Here is a 19,281-nt window from a genome sequence, read left to right on the forward strand (position 1 = left end):
TGACACTTATATAGTCCGTATTCAATAGTGCCACACCATGACTGTGGCATCACTACTTGAGGCTGGCACATTAATTACATTCTTAAAAACGCTCAAACTCGGTTAAACATACACATATAGACAGGTGCCTCTGTAGGCTTCAGCCAAAAGGCTGAGCCAAAAAGGAACTTTATGGAAATAAATTTTTTCGCCCTCTGTGTATACTTCTTTCCTCAGACCTTGGACAACCTAACTTTTTTAATTATATGTGGATGAGTACTTACAACCCCAAATCATAACCACCTGGGAACCGCCTTTTCAAATTTCGAACCAATGTATTTTTGGTCAAAATCCTCTGAATGTTTCAAAATCCGGTGAGCGATTCAGAACAGAATCTGTTTCCTGTTGATCGAAAAGGGGTATTTAAGGAGTAAAGATGGGCTGAAGATCTCCAGTTTGTCAACAAATGCATGAGAAAATTATTGAAATGTCTCATCTCATTGTCTCTAGCCGCTTTATCCTTCTACAGGGTTGCAGGCAAGCTGGAGCCTATCCCAGCTGACTACGGGCGAAAGGCGGGGTACACCCTGGACAAGTCGCCAGGTCATCACAGGGCTGACACATAGAGACAAACAACCATTCACACTCATGGTCAATTTAGAGTCACCAGTTAACCTAACCTGCATGTCTTTGGGGGAAACCAGAGCACCCGGAGAACATGCAAACTCCACACAGAAAGGCCCTCGCCGGCCACGGGGCTCGAACCCGGACCTTCTTGCTGTGAGGCGACAGTGCTAACCACTACACCACCGTGCCGCCCTTATTAAAATGTTTAAAAACAAAATGTTCCTCAAAGGAAGATGGGAAGGGATTTGGATATTTCACCCATTATACAGTGCATATCATTATTAAACTATTCAAGGAATCTGGAGGAATTTTGGTGCATAAATGGCAAGGGCGCAAGCCTAATCTGAACAATCGCCAATCCCTCAGACAGCACTGAATCAAGAACTGTCATTCATCCATATCTGATGTAACCACATGGGCTCAGGATTACTTTGACAAACCTTTGTCAAGCACTATAATATGGAATTACAGCCAAAAATGCCAGTTAAAACTTTACTGTGCAAAAAGGAAGCCTTATGTTAACCGTGTCCAGAAGCGCCGTTGACTGCTCTGGGCTTGGGGGCATCTGGGATGGACCATCACACAGTGGATACATGTATTGTGGTCAGACGAATCAGCATTCAAGTTCTTTTGTGGAAGAAATGGAACCTGTGCGCGCTGGGTCAAAAATGGAAAGAACCATTCAGACTGTTACATTGCATTACCTTAATGGCATTTAGCAGACGCTCTTATCCAGAGTGATGTACAACATACCCAGAGCAGCCTGGGGAGCAGTTGGGGGTTAAGTGCCTTGCTGAAGGGCACTTCAGGAAATTGAACCAGCAACCTTTTGGTCCCAGAGCTGCTTCTCTGGCCATTAGCCCATGGCTTCCTCTACCGATTGTTACCGGTAACAAGTCCAAAAGCCAGGGTCTGTCATGGTATGGGGTTGTGTCAGTGCCCTTGGAAAAGGTAACTTACATTTCTGTGATGGCAGCATGAATGCAGAAAAGCACATTGAAATTTTGGACCAACATATGTTGCCTTCAAGACAACATTTTTTCCAGGGATAGTTCAACAAGACAATGCAAAACCACATTCTGCATTCTACAAAGGCATGGCTGTGGAAGGAGAGGGTGTCTGTCCCCTCTGTCCCAAATAGAGAATGTGTGGTGAATTTTGAAACAAAAAAATATGACAATGATGATCCCATACTCTTGGACACCTTAATGGTGATGATACACGGGGCAACTTTTTGGGCAATGTTGCCGAGCAATGTTGCTGGGCAATTGCGTTTTGACTCTTTTCTATTGAGATTGGGCAACATTGTTTCTTTCTGAATGGTTTTGATAATCTCTGGCAACTTTTTGAGATAAGCCAATCAGAACGCGAGTATCGAGTCATGTGACCTCCGGTGAGGTTCGGATCAGAAATTTCAAACAAATATGGCGGCCGCTCGGTGGAGTGAAGAGATGGAGAGACTCCTCATCTGTTTTTACGCCGGTAAGTTGTTATTTTAATATTCTATATGGAGGAATTTACCTCACCAAAGCTCTAAAAAACAACAGACAGCTTGATTAAATGGTCACAGCAAAAATTAAGACATCGATTTTTTTTAGCTAACTGTAAACTGCCGTTGCTAACTGTTGTTGCCCATTGTTAGTTGCCCTGAAAAGTTGCCCTGTGTCTCACCTAGTTGCCCGTTGCCAGCAACATTGCTCGGCAACATTGCCCAAAAAGTTGCCCCGTGTATCATCACCATAAGACCTGTTTGCAGGAAGAATGGGAACAAAATAACACCTGAAACGCTTCATCACTTGGTGTCTTCCGTCCCTAAACATCTTTTAAGTGTTGTGAGAAGGAATGGCAACATTACAAAGAATGCTTTACCGTCCTGACTTTTTTGAAATGTGTTGCAAGATTCAAAATTGTAATGTGTTAATTTGGAAAATAAATACATAAGAAAGCGTTAAAACGCCAAATAATACGCTGTTGTATTGTTTTGAGAGCAATACAGGTCAAAAATGCTTTACAAATCATTGTTTTAATTTTAACATACTGTCCCAACTTTTTTTTTCTGATTTGGGGTTGTACATTTGAGTCATTACTTATGCAGCGATAATGACCAGAATACTGCAAGATGTTCAGTATTCTGGTCAGACATGTTTGTCTTTAGGTCAGAATAAGATGACACGCTTATAAACATGCAGACAATATATGCTCACACACAGTTCACCCTCCTGCTGTAAAAACACTCCCTCCATCCATGCTATCTCTTGGCCCTCTTTGCCCGACTGCACATTGCTCTGCGTTTGTATCTCTCTGTCTTTCTCACTTCGGTTCTAGGCCAAAATGTGCCTTGGCAACAAGCGTGCGTACACACACACACACACACGCACAAATCTTCTTATGTCTCCCCCCTTTTCTCTCTCTCTCTCCCTCTCTCTCTCTCCCCTAAAATGTAATTATCAGGCTAGAGGGCAGCAAGTTTCTCCCACTGGGCTCTGATCAGCTGTTTCTGCCGCAGAAACGGAGGTGTCAGCATGCTGCTTCCCCGACAGTGAGGAAGTATGTGTGCATATATGTGGGTGTGTACAAAAGCGAGAGCCTATTTAAACGAAAGGACACGGCTTATATCTGTAAAAAAAAAAAATACAGAGCCAAGTTAGTGGTGTATGTGTGTGAGTGAATGTGTCAGACTGTGTGTGCGGTGTGTACATGTACACCCTTCCCTGAGTGCACCTGCATCTTAAAGAATGGAAGAAAGAAGAGACGAGAAGCAGCTGGCTCTCACTGCTCTCTGAACTTGACAAGCAGGAAACGCAATCACCCAAACCAAACAGACACACGGAAAAGAGATAATTGCATGTGACCAATTTAGACGTTTCTGTCTCTTAAACATACATACATGCAAAAGTGATTAAGCGTGTGTTCACTGTAACCCTGGTAACGATAATTTAAAAAAAAAAAGGTTGAATGTGATTTGATGTGGCGCACAGCTGGATGCTTCACACGGAGAGGGAGAAGTATTCATGACAGCCACACACACACACAGAGCAACCTATAAGACAGACAGAGTAAATGTCAGACTGTCTGTAGACGAGAAGCAGCCAGATTGCTTGGCCCTACCAGTGCCATTGTTTTTCGATGAAAAGAGCATCTAACCAAATTCAACTTTGACCCTGTTTGCTGCTGGTCTTTTAAAGCAGCTTGTTTATGGAATCAATTTTGTGCCAAAATGTTCATACAATACTTCTGAAATATCAAACAAAGACGATAAATCAAAATTAAAAAAAGTCAATTTTTTTAGACTGGCAAATTCGTGTAATCGTGCAAAATATCAGTCTATTACTCTTCAGAAACCTTTTATTTTTGTTCCGCGTCTTTCTCAGTTTTGTTTGACGTAATTTATTTTGGTTGCGATTCCAGCTTTCTCGTTTGCGCTCCCTGACTTTTTGCTTGCAGTTTTGGCACAAACTTCACATGTGGGTGGGCTGTCCAGGAATGCGTTCCCATTGGGTAACTTGTGTTTAACTGACAGCTACGCTCAGCCATTCCCTACTCGGATTTTGGCGGACTGTTTGACGAGTGACCGATCCATTGACGGTAAACAAGGATCGAGTGGACTTCAGTGGTGATTATGATATTGAATTAATTCAACAAAGTGTAAGTGCGGGACAAATGTGTTGTACGTGTTGCAGTAGTGCACATTATGCAGGCGTGTTTAATGTTAGCAAGACAGCTATTATATTGGGTAGTGGAGCTAAGGCTAACATTTGACTTGCCAAGAAACACCTGCATAATGTGCACTACTGCAACACATACAACACATTTGTTTTCCTCTCTCCAAACATAACGCTTCTCATTGAAACCAAAAAGTTCTATTTTGGTCTCATCCGTCCACAAAACATTTTTCCAATAGCCTTCTAGCTTGTCCACGTGATCCTTAGCAAACTGCAGACGAGCAGCAATGTTCTTTTTGGAGAGCAGTAGCTTTCTTCTTGCAACCCTGCCATGCACACCATTGTTGTTCAGTGTTCTCCTGATGGTGGACTCATGAACATTAACATTAGCCAATGTGAGAGAGGCCTTCAGTTGCTTAGAAGGTCCTTTGTGACCTTTGTGACCTTTGTGTCCTGGGGTCCTTTGTGACCTCGCCGACTATTACACGCCTTGCTCTTGGAGTGATCTTTGTTGGTCGACCACTCTTGGGGAGGGTAACAACGGTCTTGAATTTCCTCCATTTGTACACAATCTGTCTGACTGTGGATTGGTGGAGTCCAAACTCTTCAGAGATGGTTTTGTAATCTTTTCCAGCCTGATGAGCATCAACAATGCTTTTTCTGAGGTCCTCAGAAATCTCCTTTGTTCGTGCCATGATACACTTCCACAAACGTGTTGTGAAGATCAGACTTTGATAGATCACTGTTCTTTAAATAAAACAGGGTGCCCACTCACACCTGATTGTCATCCCATTGATTGAAAACACCTGACTCTAATTTCACCTTCAAATGAACTGCTAATCCTAGAGGTTCACATACTTTTGCCACTCACATATGTAATATTGGATCATTTTCCTCAATAAATAAATGACCAAGTATAATATTTTGTATTATTTGTTTAACTGGGTTCTCTTTATCTACTTTTAGGACTTGTGTGAAAATCTGATGATGTTTTAGGTCATATTTATGCAGAAATATAGAAAATTCTAAAGGGTTCACAAACTTTCAAGCACCACTGCACTAACCATATCCCTGTAAAATACTTGCAAAATATGTATGAAATTTCCCTCCAGGCACATTGTGGTGCAGTGGGAGCATGCTGGGCCCAAAACCCAGAGGTTGATGGATGGAAACCGTCCTCTGCTAGTTCTGGGATTTCCCTCCAGATGTATGTCTGCTTGGCTTTCTCTGTTACACTCTGTAGTATGCTGCCTGGCTCTGTAACATAACTACATGGTGTAGTTATGCAGAGCATGAGAATTGATCAGCAAATTATGGGCAGCAGAGACAATATTTAAAAACAAACAAACAAACAAACAAAAAAACCCGCTTGAGCATTGCAAGGCAAGTTTTATTTTTCTTTTCCTGGGATCGAGTAGCCGGCACAGACCGTCTGTGTAGTTGGAGAAAACTGCCAGGTGCCGGCGCTTCTGGACACCTCTGCTTGTACATTATGCATATTACCTCAGCCAGGGGCAGCAATAAAAAAATTCTACCCTGAACCCTGGACACCACTTGAGACACGACTCGGTGTGGTCCTGTAACAAAACTGCACTGGAATAAAATATTTCTCGTGCCCTCTTCCCTTTTCCGCCGGCCAACCAGGCAGCACTTTTCTCATGAATATTCATTCACAAAAGGCAGTTCTCAAGCCATGAGTGAAGATACACAGATGAGGGGGTGGTATAATTCTAATGATTGAAAGAGGAGCCAAATCTGAATGGCTTGTTGAAGTCCATGTTTTCTGAAATAGGCAGCACAAAAGAAACTGACTGTGTTGTCTTATTTCAGAGTGTGTAGGTTGGTAGGCACTCCAGATACCCAAATGTGTGTGCACAAGCACTGAAAAAGTTAGTTTTTCATAATATGTCCACTTTAATACACACTACTCATCTACAGTGAAGACACAGCACTGTTATGTGATATTTATGACAAGGGTCTATTGCTGTCTAGACTACTCGCTCATCTCTGAATTGTGGTTTCTTCTTTCTGGCTACAGATTCAGATTTCCAGTGGCAAAATGTATCCATCCATCCATTATCCGTAACCGCTTATCCTGTGCAGGGTCACAGGAAAGCTGGAGCCTATCCCAGCTGACTATGGGTGAGAGGTGGGGTACACCCTGGACAAGTCACCAGATCATCACAGGGTTGACACATACAGTTAGGTCCATATATATTTGGACACTGACACAAATTTTGTTTTTTTACCTGTTTACTGAAACATATTCAAGTTATAGTTATATAATGGACATGTATATAAAGTCCAGACTTTCAGCTTTCATTTGAGGGTATCCACATTAAAATTGGATGAAGGGTTTAGGAGTTTCAGCTCCATAACATGTGCCACCCTGTTTTTAAAGGGACCAAAAGTAATTGGACAATTGACTCAAAGGCTATTTCATGGGCAGGTGTGGGCAATTCCTTCGTTATGTCATTCTCAATTAAGCAGATAAAAGGCCTGGAGTTGATTTGAGGTGTGGTGCTTGCATTTGGAAGATTTTGCTGTGAAGAAAACATGGGGTCAAAGGAGCTCTCCATGCAGGTGAAACAAGCCATCCTTAAGCTGCGAAAACAGAAAAAACCCATCTGAGAAATTTCTACAATATTAGAAGTGGCAAAATCTACAGTTTGGTACATCCTGAGAAAGAAAGAAAGCACTGGTGAACTCATCAATGCAAAAAGACCTGGACGCCCACAGAAGACAACAGTGGTGGATGATCGCAGAATAATTTCCATGGTGAAGAGAAACCCCTTCACAACAGCCAACCAAGTGAACAACACTCTCCAGGAGGTAGGCGTATCAATATCCAAATCTACCATAAAGAGAAGACTATGAAAATAAATACAGAGGGTTCACTGCACAGTGCAAGCCGCTCATAAGCCTCAAGAATAAAAAGGCTAGATTGGACTTTGTTAAAAAAGCATCTAAAAAAGCCAGCACAGTTCTGGAAGAACATTCTTTGGACAGATGAAACCAAGATCAACCTCTACCAGAATGATGGCAAGAAAAAAGTATGGCGAAGGCGTGGTACAGCTCATGATACAAAGCATACCACATCATCTGTAAAACACGGTGGAGGCAGTGTGATGGCTTGGGCATGCATGGCTGCCAGTGGCACTGGGTCACTAGTGTTTATTGATGATGTGACACAGGACAGAAGCAGCTGGTTGAATTCTGAGGTATTCAGAGACGTACTGTGTGCTCAAATGCAGCCAAATGCAGCCAAACTGATTGGTCGGCATTTCATAATACAGAGGGACAATGACCCAAAACATAAAGCCAAAGCAACCCAGGAGTTTATTAAAGCAAAGAAGTGGAATATTCTTGAATGGCCAAGTCAGTCACCTGATCTCAACCCAGTTGAGCATGCATTTCACTTGTTAAAGACTAAACTTCAGACAGAAAGGCCCACAAACAAACAGCAACTGAAAACCGCTGCAGTAAAGGCCTGGCAGAGCATTAAAAAGGAGGAAATGCAGCGTCTGGTGATGTCCATGAGTTCAAGACTTCAGGCAGTCATTGCCAACAAAGGGTTTTCAACCAGGTATTAGAAATGAACATTTTATTTACAATTATTTAATTTGTCCAATTACTTTTGAGCCCCTGAAATGAAGGGATTGTGTTTAAAAAACGCTTTAGTTCCTCACATTTGTATGCAATCATTTTGTTCAACCCACTGAATTAAAGCTGAAAGTCTGAACTTCAACTGCATCTGAATTGTTTTGTTCACAATTCATTGTGGTAATGTACAGAAACAAAATTAGAAAAATGTCGTCTCTGTCCAAATATTTATGGACCTAACTGTAGAGACAAACAACCATTCACACCTACGGTCAATTTACAGCCACCAATTAACCTAACCTGCATGTCTTTGGACTGTAGGGGAAACCGGAGCACCCGGAGGAAACCCATGCAGACACGGGGAGAACATGCAAACTCCGCACAGAAAGGCCCCTGTCAGCTACTGGGCTTGAACCCAGAACCTTCTTGCTGTGAGGCGACAGTGCTAACCACTACACCACCATGCCACCCTGGCAAAATATAAGGAATAGGAAAACTCCTTCATGTTTATACACGCCAGAGGGTTGCAACACTTGCTTTTTAATTCCAGCTGAACTGAATGCATTACGTCTACTGTGATGCATTTGCTTTATATGTATATTACAACCTGATTACAACACAGATTTAATTTCCAGGAAGAACAGGATAAGTTGAAGGAATCTGTATTGCGTGCCCAATCTCAGGTGGTCCATAATTGGGGTTTTGATGTTGTGGTGTCCCATTAAGGGTGTATTCCTGCTGCGTGCCCAGTGTTCCCACGATAATGCAGTTACAGTGATGATTGGACGAATAAATGTGTGTAACACCAATAAGCTTGAGTTCATATTGCACTGATGCACTGGGGTAAAGTATAATCACTACTAGTAAATACTGATTATAGTTACTGGGTTTCTTTTTGGATACCTGGAATAATGTCCCTGACCAGCAGGGGGAGCTGTGTGGAGAGTGTAAAGCCATGTGAGTCCAGCACAGCATCTCTGATCACCTCCACTGTCTCCTTCACTGGGAAATGCTGTTGGCCGCCATCGTCTGAACGGCCCGACTTCCTGTCCCCCAGAATACGCTCCCTTTAAGAAACAGCACAATGGAAGACAGGTAAGCTCTCTCTCTCTCTCTCTCTCTCTCTCTCTCTCTCTGTGTGTGTTTGGCATATGGCATATACACTCACAGCCCTTTTCATGACAAAGTATTGATGTATATTCTCTGACTGTTATCTGGCAGAGTTGCTTCACTTTCAGTAACAAAATATAACCAAGAAATGGTGACATTCGAGGGATGTAATGTAGACTATAACAAAACGAGCAACTCAAGTAAAATAAGATGTGAACAGTGCTACGGAGTGTTAACTATTCTTGTAAAGTTTTAGCGATTTTGTGAAATTATATATACATATCTTAACGGTTCAGATAGGAAACAACTATTCAACTGTCAATTAGTTAAATAACAGCTACATACGGTATCTAGTGCTTAAGAAACTTTCTTAAAACATCTCCACACAGAATAAACACCATCTACTGTATTGTGTGTAACTGAACTATGCGTATCGTATTGTGTGTACAAAATCTGAAAGAGTTGACACTGGATGGTGAAACATGTCCTCAGTGCTGTTAAAAGAACTTAAGAAATCCACTGCAGTTTGCATTTTTATTTATCCACATTAAGAAGTGCCCACATGTAATAGTCGCAGGGTTCTACAGGGTTGCAGGCAAGCTGGAGCCTATCCCAACTGACTACGGGCGAAAGGCGGGGTACACCCTGGACAAGTCGCCAGGTCATCACAGGGCTGACACATAGACACAGACAACCATTCACACTCACATTCACACCTACGCTCAATTTAGAGTCACCAGTTAACCTAACCTGCATGTCTTTGGACTGTGGGGGAAACCGGAGCACCCGGAGGAAACCCACGCGGACACGGGGAGAACATGCAAACTCCGTACAGAAAGGCCTTCGCCGGCCACGGGGCTCGAACCCGGACCTTCTTGCTGTGAGGTGACAGCGCTAACCACTACACCACCGTGCCGCCCTAATTCAATGTTTTTTTCTTTATTTTTATGAATTAAAAGACACTTCATGTCTTAAAGTAATGATGGACGTCGTTTCTCTTTACCTAGTTGAGCGGTTCTTGACATAATATGGATTACTACAGTTGTGGAACAGAACTATTTACTGTGTTTTTATTATTTACTGTTTGATGTCAAATGCATTACGTAAAGTGAATGTAATACCTTATTGTAATGCTTTAAAATGAATATCATTAGTAATGACCAAAATGAATTAATAAAGCAGGGGGAAAATTATAATAAAATATCAATAAATCGCGGTGTCCGGATCCCGGAAAAAAAGACAGCCTTGCCCCAGGGCTAATCTCGCATAACGTCACACGTGGGATCCCAGTTATCTGGGTCATTTCCATTCATCTGACTCCATGCTTGCTTACTCACTGGAATTGGATATTGTTGATGGAATCTTACAAAAATAACAATGAGAAAGTGCTGCGTTGTGTTTGGATGTTCAAATCCATATACAACAGGACATTCAGTTCATGAATTTCTGAGAAATTACACTAATCTAAAGCGACAGTGGGTGAAGTTTGTGCAAATGAAGCGGGCAGATTTCGTGTCGCCACCGGAGAAGAGTCAAGTGGGAATTTGTGAGCAGCATTTCGACAAGAAGTGCTATGAAGGGCAGGTGTTCTTGATGGAACAGATGACAGGCCAGAAGAGAAAAAAAAATCTCTTGAAACCAGGAAGTGTGCCAACTATACAGACTGGCTGACAATGACCACACTGGCACTTGAAATATACCATATATACACAAATATTACAAATACACGTAGCTTGGTGAAATATAGATTAGAGCCCTGGACTCCCGCGGGACTCGCGGGACCCGCCGCAAAGCAGTGCGGCGCAGGACAAATTTTGAAAGCTCATTGCGGGCGCGGGCGGGACCGGAAGTGCACATATGCGCGCGCGGGCGGGAGCGGGAGTGCACATATGCGGCGCGGGTGGGAGCGGTGATAAGCTGCAGTCCCGCTAACTAAAAACGTGCTTGAAATAAAATTTATAAATTATTAATTTATGTCTATCATATATAATTTGTGCTGGATATTTTATTTGGTATTAATAAAAACATTTTAAGATGCCTAAATTTGCAGAGAAAGTCAGATTGCCAGATTGAGTGAGAAATGGCATCTTAAACTTGCCATTGATCACCCTAAGGGGAAATTCTTTGATCACTCTAATAACTCGCAGTTCACACCCAGCTAGTAAGAGAACCATGAGTGAATTGATTTATTTGTTGCGTTAGTCTACAACTTTAATCAGAGAGACAGGTTACACAGTGACGGTAGGCTTGGCTCAATGCTATCCCAGAAATCCTTCCTGTAATATGCAAATTTGGCCGCCTCTGATTGGACAGCCAAATTTGCATATTACAGGAAGGATTTCTGGGATAGCATTGAGCCAAGCCTACCGTCACTGTGTAACCTGTCTCTCTGATTAAAGTTGTAGACTAACGCAAGCAGGAAATCAATTCATTTCTTTTACTAACTCTGCTTTGCAATAAAAAAAAATAAAAGAAAAAACATTGGTACAAAGCAAGCCCATTCACTTTTTTATGCTGATCAGAGAATTACAATGGTTTCTCATGTGATAAAAATGTGTGATTTGCGATTAAATATTTTAATCGTTTGACAGCACTAATTATTATTATCAGAGATACTACATGCTGAATTCAGAAACAAGGTAAACAATAACAAACGTGAGCTGTAGATATTTATGCTCAAATCCACTCAAAGTAGGGGGCGGGGCACCATCACGCTGTGTCAAGACAAGAACTTTCCTGAGAAATAACGCGAACGTCTGCATCATGCAGGATTTGCGGGCGGGAGCGGGACAAAATATGGCAGGCGCGGGCGGGAGCGGGACTGAAAATCATAATTTTTTTGTGGGTGCGGGTGGGAGCGGGACTGAAAATCATAATTCTTTGCGGGCGCGGGCGGGACTGAAAAATCCGACCCGCGCAGACCTCTAATATAGATCTACATGTATCAGATATATACACGCATGTACACTGATACATCATAACATGCACAGTTGCACACCATGCAGTTGCTGGACACTAGAGTCTAGACCCACTGTTTACCAGTGTTTACTGCACATATATCCACACATGACTAGGCCTACTAATAATAAATCTGATTCATCAAGTGTTCATCACCACCAGAACGACCGCATGGGAATTACTGGAGCAAAAAAGAAAGCCGTTTATTTCATAAAATGACATCTGATCTGACGTTTGGACGGTTCGTCGATTCCCTGATTATCACCCACTTCATATTTTCTTTCAATAATTACACTGAATAAATGTACGTTTTAAAGATTATATTTCTGCATTTATTAAGGTACATGTAAATATTTTCCCTATATTTTGCAGACGAAGCTTAGAATAAAGATCCACAAACCGATCTGTTTCTCCAATTCTCTCTGGCTGGTGGTACGCTATCGGTGGTGAGTGGGACTGTTGTGAACTGACTGAACTGGCATCTGTTTCTCGTCTTGGAGGCTCGAAAAGATAACCATTTACTCTGGAATATCCTTGATAATCATCTGCCCCTTCATCCGACATATAAGAATCCCAATCACGATCAGAATTCTCTTCAAAACGTGATTCCATATCGAGACTGGTCTAACCACTGCTGCGCACGGGAACTAAATTGATACCTGAAATTGTTACATGTGTGACGTCATGCACCCCTTCAGGATCTTCCGGTTCAGTTTCGGCAGATTCCGTGAAAATCGGTTGATCTTATTGATTTTCGGTTAATTTATGGTCTTTTGGATCAGCTACGGTTCAAAAACACATGGTCAATCAACATGATTGTTGATTTGTACAAGGAAAAAAAAAAGTGTGGTTTAGGGACATTGACCAAGTGCATTTTGCCCTTAAGGTGTGATAAACGAATTTAAGGAGTGTGTGCACATTTTACAAAAACAGCACTGTCAGCAGCTAAACATCCTCCACTGGAACACAGTAATCTTGGTGTATGGTAATCAGCGAGTTGGCTAAGAGTTAAATATGAATACAGCTGACCTGCATACACAATGAGCAAAACACACACAAAACGCAATGCTGTCGGTCTACTTGACAAATGATTAGCACACTGTACTGTGAGATAGCAAACAAGAATAAAGGCAAATACAGAGAAATCTATGGCTGTGTTTACACAGTGGGGTGTTCATGTCAGATTTAGCTTTGTGCTTTCTGTGGTTACACTTACAGCGAAAAGCTCTTGGGTGACAACATTCATAGATAGGTTAATTAATTACATGCGAGAAGTTTACCTGCTGAGGGAGTCTCGTGATCGGCGCAGCCATCTCCCCACCACCTGCTCTACCCGACGCACCCTACGCGGGGAGCGACTCCTACTCCTCTCTCTTTCCTCCATCTAAATGACTGACAGAGAGAGCGAAGAGGTTAGAGAGATATACGGACTGATGGGAAAACAGATGACAAGTTCTTTTGCTTATGATCCAAAACAGACTTTAATTCTCCTCAACTCCTAAATACACACACACACACACACACACACACACATTCTCTGACTTGTCTATTACTCCTTATGTGTTTTACGTAACCAACAGTGAGATCTTGCATTCAGACGACATCATAGATCACACTGAAGACAAACAGGCTCTCACATAAGCTCGGAAGCATAAGCATAAACGCGTTCATTCTGGGGGTGACGCATATACAGTGCATGAGCCGACACATTTTCTCACACACATACACACACCCTTCACCCATTTTCTGTACCGCTATACATGTGTCTCAGCCATAAGAATACAAAACACACACATTGCTATATGATTTTCCCATCAGCAAGCAGCAATACCAGGGGGCTGTAAAAGCGTCAGTCGCTGATAAATAGACCACTCTCAGCACTCTGCTAAACCACAGCTACAATATCACTGCATGTCTTAACTGTGATTAAATATGATTAATTGACGTGCTGACGAAACTAAGTAATCAATGAGCCTTTACTCCTGCTGTAGAACTGCAGTCAATCACTGTAAAGAGTGCAAAGTGGAGAGAGATCGAGAAGATAGTTAAGAGAGAGAGAGAGATATTCAGAGCTTCATTGTGGCTATTACATAATGTGCTCACTTATAAGGTTTATGTTTTAGTCTGTCTTGTATTTGAAACGGTATCAGACATTTTTTCCCCTGTACATGTAGATCATTATTGCAACTCCCAACCATAATCTATAGATCAAATTTATTAGTTGTTGGTTTTAATGACAAGCTAGGTCTTGAAACAAGCTCGAACACAATACGGTTTTGGAACCGATTCGTTTTTGCTTTGGTAATTTGCATGTTTAGATTTGCATAAGGAAATGGATATGATTTGATTGGGTAATATTAGGCGTTTAAAACAGCAATCTGGAGTTTGTTGATGAATTGAGGACAGAATAATGTTGGAAAATAGCCATTGGGTGTCTTGGATTATGCCGAGAGAGAGAGAGAGAGAGAGAGAGAGATGTCAAGAACTCCTCAAGTAAATACAGGCACAAAGAGACAGGGAGCAACAAAGAAAAAAAAAAGCAGAAAGAAAGAGTCCATTCATAGTTTAATGCGACAAAAAAAAAGCCTCCTCCCATTCAAATTTGCTCAGTGTCATGGCGGCTGACCTCTACATCATGCCCTGCATCAGTGATTTCTGTACTGCTGTGGGACAAAAAGAACGAAAAGAAAACTTTGCAACTGACCTGGGAAACTTTTACAAAGATTACCTACATTTGTGCTTGAAAGTTTGTGAACCCTTTAGAATTTTCTATATTTCTGCATAAATATGACCTAAAACATCACCAGATTTTCACACAAGTCCTAAAAGTAGATAAAGAGAACCCAGTTAAACAAATGAGACAAAAATATTATACTTGGTCATTTATTTACTGAGGAAAATGATCCAATATTACATATCTGTGAGTGACAAAAGTATGTGAACCCTTGCTTTCAGTATCTGGTGTGACCCCCTTGTGCAGCAATAACTGCAACTAAATGTTTCCGGTAACTGTTGATCAGTCCTGCACACCGGCTTGGAGGAATTTTAGCCCATTCCTCCCTACAGAACAGCTTCAACTCTGGGATGTTGGTGGGTTTCCTCACATGAACTGCTTGCTTCAGGTCCTTCCACAACATTTCGTTTGGATTAAGGTCAGGACTTTGACTTGGCCATTCCAAAACATTAACTTTATTTTTCTTTAACCATTCTTTGGTAGAATAACTTGTGTGCTTAGGGTCGTTGTCCTGGTGTATGACCCACCTTCTCTCGAGATTCAGTTCATGGACAGATGTCCTGACATTTTCCTTTACAATTCACTGGTATAATTCAGAATTCATTGTTCCAACAATGATGGCAAGCCGTCCTGGCCCAGATGCAGCAAAACAGGCCCAAACCATGATCCTACCACCACCATGTTTCACAGATGGGATAAGGTTCTCATGCTGGAATGCAGTGTTTTCCTTTCTCCAAACATAACACTTGTCATTTAAACCAAAAAAGTTCTATTTTGGTCTCATCCGTCCACAAAACATTTTTCCAATAGCCTTCCGGCTTGTCCACGTGATCTTTAGCAAACTGCAGATGAGTAGTAATGTTCTTTTTGGAGAGCAGTGGCTTTCTCCTTGCAACCCTGCCATGCACACCATTGTTGTTCGGTCTTCTCCTGATGGTGGACTCATGAACATTAACATTAGCCAATGTGAGAGAGGCCTTCAGTTGCTTAGAAGTTACCCTGGGGTCCTTTGGGACCTCGCAGACTATTACACGCCTTGCTCTTGGAGTGATCTTTGTTGGTCGACCACTCCTGGGGAGGGTAACAATGGTCTTGAATTTCTTCCATTTGTACACAATCTGTCTGACTGCGGATTGGTGGAGTCCAAACTCTTTAGAGATGGTTTTGTAACCCTTTCCAGCCTGATGAGCATCAACAATGCTTTTTCTGAGGTCCTCAGAAATATCCTTTGTTCGTGCCATGATACACTTCCACAAACGTGTTGTGAAGATCAGACTTTGATAGATCCCTGTTCTTTAAATAAAACAGGGTGCCCACTCACACCTGATTGTCATCCCATTGATTGAAAACACCTGACTCTAATTTCACCTTCAAATTAACTGCTAATCCTAGAGGTTCACATACTTTTGCCACTCACAGATATGTAATATTGGATCATTTTCCTCAATAAATAAATGACCAAGTATAATATTTTTGTCTCATTTGTTTAACTAGGTTCTCTTTATCTACTTTTTGGACTTGTGTGAAAATCTGGTGATGTTTTAGGTCATATTTATGCAGAAATATAGAAAATTCTAAAGGGTTCATAAACTCTCAAGCACCACTGTACCTACCTACCAAACACTTGTAGCTTTTAAACATGAACCCAATGTGTAATCAGAGCACACAACGCTGAACAGTGGCAAACAAGCCTCTCTCAAACCCTGCTTTAGTTCAGACATTGCTGATGCGCTTGCATACAAACATACACAACACATGACCCGTGACCCACTCAACAGTGTGTGTGCTTAGTATTAGAGGATTAACCTGCATTTTCCTGCATGATTTGACAGCAGCGCTTCTTCCTTTGTGCTGATCCACATCGACCTGGACAGAGCTGATGTGATGTGCAACTGCTTTCCATCAGTCACTCCCTAATTACTGTTCTACTGTGTAATGAAGGAAGCTCCTCTGTGTTTGTGTGCCGTCAGGTGGCATAAAGGTACAGATCCAAATGCTTTTCCAATTAAAGGAAAGTGTTTTAGTCTTGTCTCTATGTAACATATCTGCAGTCTATGTACGATTATCACAGACAATAAATTTCAACATGTCACCCTGTACACAAAAAGAAACCATAATGAAAAAAAATGTTCAGTAAAACTCACTTGGAATGGCAGTTTTAAACTGTCACTGTCAATAAACAATTTAATTTTTTTTCGTGGTGCGGTTTCCATCAAATCCCGCGCTCTGATTGGCTGGCGAGCGGGTCCGTATCCTACAGTACGGACCCCAGTTACAAACCTCTGGCGACTCGCTCGTTCACAACAACAAACATAGTAGAATTTTTTGTCAACATTTATCTTTTTTTATAAGATTATCAAAAATCTTATAAATTTTTGCCAGCATTTCTCAGGAAAATAGTATTAATTTTACATCATGGATAATGATAATGACAGTGTTCACAGCGAAAGCGAGTTTTACTACCCCAAGGAAGAAGAAATAAAAGAACACATTTCAGGAGAAAGCTAAAAACCTCTCACTTGCTAACGCCGAGCAAAAACATGGCTGAATCCTGAATGACTCAATTTTGTATAAATAGGGGACTACATAGGTGGCAAAATGTAGTTTTTTTCCTGCCATGGAAGTGCACTTGCATACAGAGGAGGAAGCAATTTGCATTACAGCCGTGAATGAGGATTCAAAATGGCGTCTTGGCTTGGTTTTCCCTTTTGGGCGCTCTTGTTTTCTGTTAGAATTTGGTAAAGAAAAAAAATTATTTACCAGCTTAAGGTCGGTCTGTATGGTGAAATACCGTGACCTCGGCCTTGAATACTGACCTCGGCCCAGAGGGCCTCGCTCAGTACTTTCAAGACCTCAGTCACAGTATTTCACGATACGGACTTCCCAGCTGGTAAATAATATATATATATATATGCAAGATATTTTCAGAAATTCTTCAGTCAAATACACTCATGTCACTTTAATAGGAACACCTGTACCCCTGCTCATTCAACCAATCATCAGGGTCAACAAAACTAAAACTAGCAGTGAAAAAATAATTTTGTTAACTGAACTAACTACAACCCCGATTCCAAAAAAGTTGGGACAAAGTACAAATTGTAAATAAAAATGGAATGCAATGATGTGGAAGTTTCAAAATTCCATATTTAATTCAGAATAGAACATAGATGACATATCAAATGTTTAAACTGAGAAAATGTATCATTTAAAGAGAAAAATTAGGTGATTTTAAATTTCATGACAACAACACATCTCAAAAAAGTTGGGACAAGGCCATGTTTCCCACTGTGAGACATCCCCTTTTCTCTTTACAACAGTCTGTAAACGTCTGGGGACTGAGGAGACAAGTTGCTCAAGTTTAGGGATAGGAATGTTAACCCATTCTTGTCTAAAGTAGGATTCTAGTTGCTCAACTGTCTTAGGTCTTTTTTGTCGTATCTTCCGTTTTATGATGCACCAAATGTTTTCTATGGGTGAAAGATCTGGACTGCAGGCTGGCCAGTTCAGTACCCGGACCCTTCTTCTACGCAGCCATGATGCTGTAATTGATGCAGTATGTGGTTTGGCATTGTCATGTTGGAAAATGCAAGGTCTTCCCTGAAAGAGACGTCGTCTGGATGGGAGCATATGTTGGTCTAGAACCTGGATATACCTTTCAGCATTGATGGTGTCTTTCCAGATGTGTAAGCTGCCCATGCCACATGCACTAATGCAACCCCATACCATCAGAGATGCAGGCTTCTGAACTGAGCGCTGATAACAACTTAGGTCGTCCTTCTCCTCTTTAGTCCGAATGACACGGCGTCCCTGATTTCCATAAAGAACTTCAAATTTTGATTCGTCTGACCACAGAACAGTTTCCCACTTTGCCACAGTCCATTTTAAATGAGCCTTGGCCCAGAGAAGACGTCTGCGCTTCTGGATCGTGTTTAGATATGGCTTCTTCTTTGAACTATAGAGTTTTAGCTGGCAACGGCGGATGGCACGGTGAATTGTGTTCACAGATAATGTTCTCTGGAAATATTCCTGAGCCCATTTTGTGATTTCCAATACAGAAGCATGCCTGTATGCGATGCAGTGCCGTCTAAGGGCCCGAAGATCACGGGCACCCAGTATGGTTTTCCGGCCTTGACCCTTACGCACAGAGATTCTTCCAGATTCTCTGAATCTTTTGATGATATTATGCACTGTAGATGATGATATGTTCAAACTCTTTGCAATTTTACACTGTCAAACTCCTTTCTGATATTGCTCCACTATTTGTCGGCGCAGAATTAGGGGGATTGGTGATCCTCTTCCCATCTTTACTTCTGAGAGCCGCTGCCACTCCAAGATGCTCTTTTTATACCCAGTCATGTTAATGACCTATTGCCAATTGACCTAATGAGTTGCAATTTGGTCCTCCAGCTGTTCCTTTTTTGTACCTTTAACTTTTCCAGCCTCTTATTGCCCCGTCCCAACTTTTTGGAGATGTGTTGCTGTCATGAAATTTCAAATGAGCCAATATTTGGCATGAAATTTCAAAATGTCTCACTTTCGACATTTGATATGTTGTCTATGTTCTATTGTGAATACAATATCAGTTTTTGAGATTTGTAAATTATTGCA

General features: G+C 41.6%; 1 protein-coding gene across 3 annotated transcripts in view; it reads right to left on the reverse strand.

The window, feature by feature from the left end:
- Positions 1-19,281, reverse strand: part of frmpd1b (FERM and PDZ domain containing 1b) — a 123,196-nt gene that overhangs the window by 27,895 nt on the left and 76,020 nt on the right. For all 3 annotated transcript variants that reach the window (XM_060927900.1, XM_060927901.1, XM_060927902.1), the window contains exons 3-4: positions 13,220-13,331; positions 8,775-8,938 (exon numbers count right to left, since the gene is read on the reverse strand). In XM_060927900.1, coding sequence (XP_060783883.1) covers positions 8,775-8,938; positions 13,220-13,323 — 268 coding nt within the window. In that variant the 5' untranslated portion in view covers positions 13,324-13,331. The remainder of the gene's footprint in view (positions 1-8,774; positions 8,939-13,219; positions 13,332-19,281) is intronic.

This window comes from Neoarius graeffei, chromosome 8 (assembly GCF_027579695.1).
Source record: "Neoarius graeffei isolate fNeoGra1 chromosome 8, fNeoGra1.pri, whole genome shotgun sequence".
NCBI lineage: Eukaryota > Metazoa > Chordata > Actinopteri > Siluriformes > Ariidae > Neoarius > Neoarius graeffei.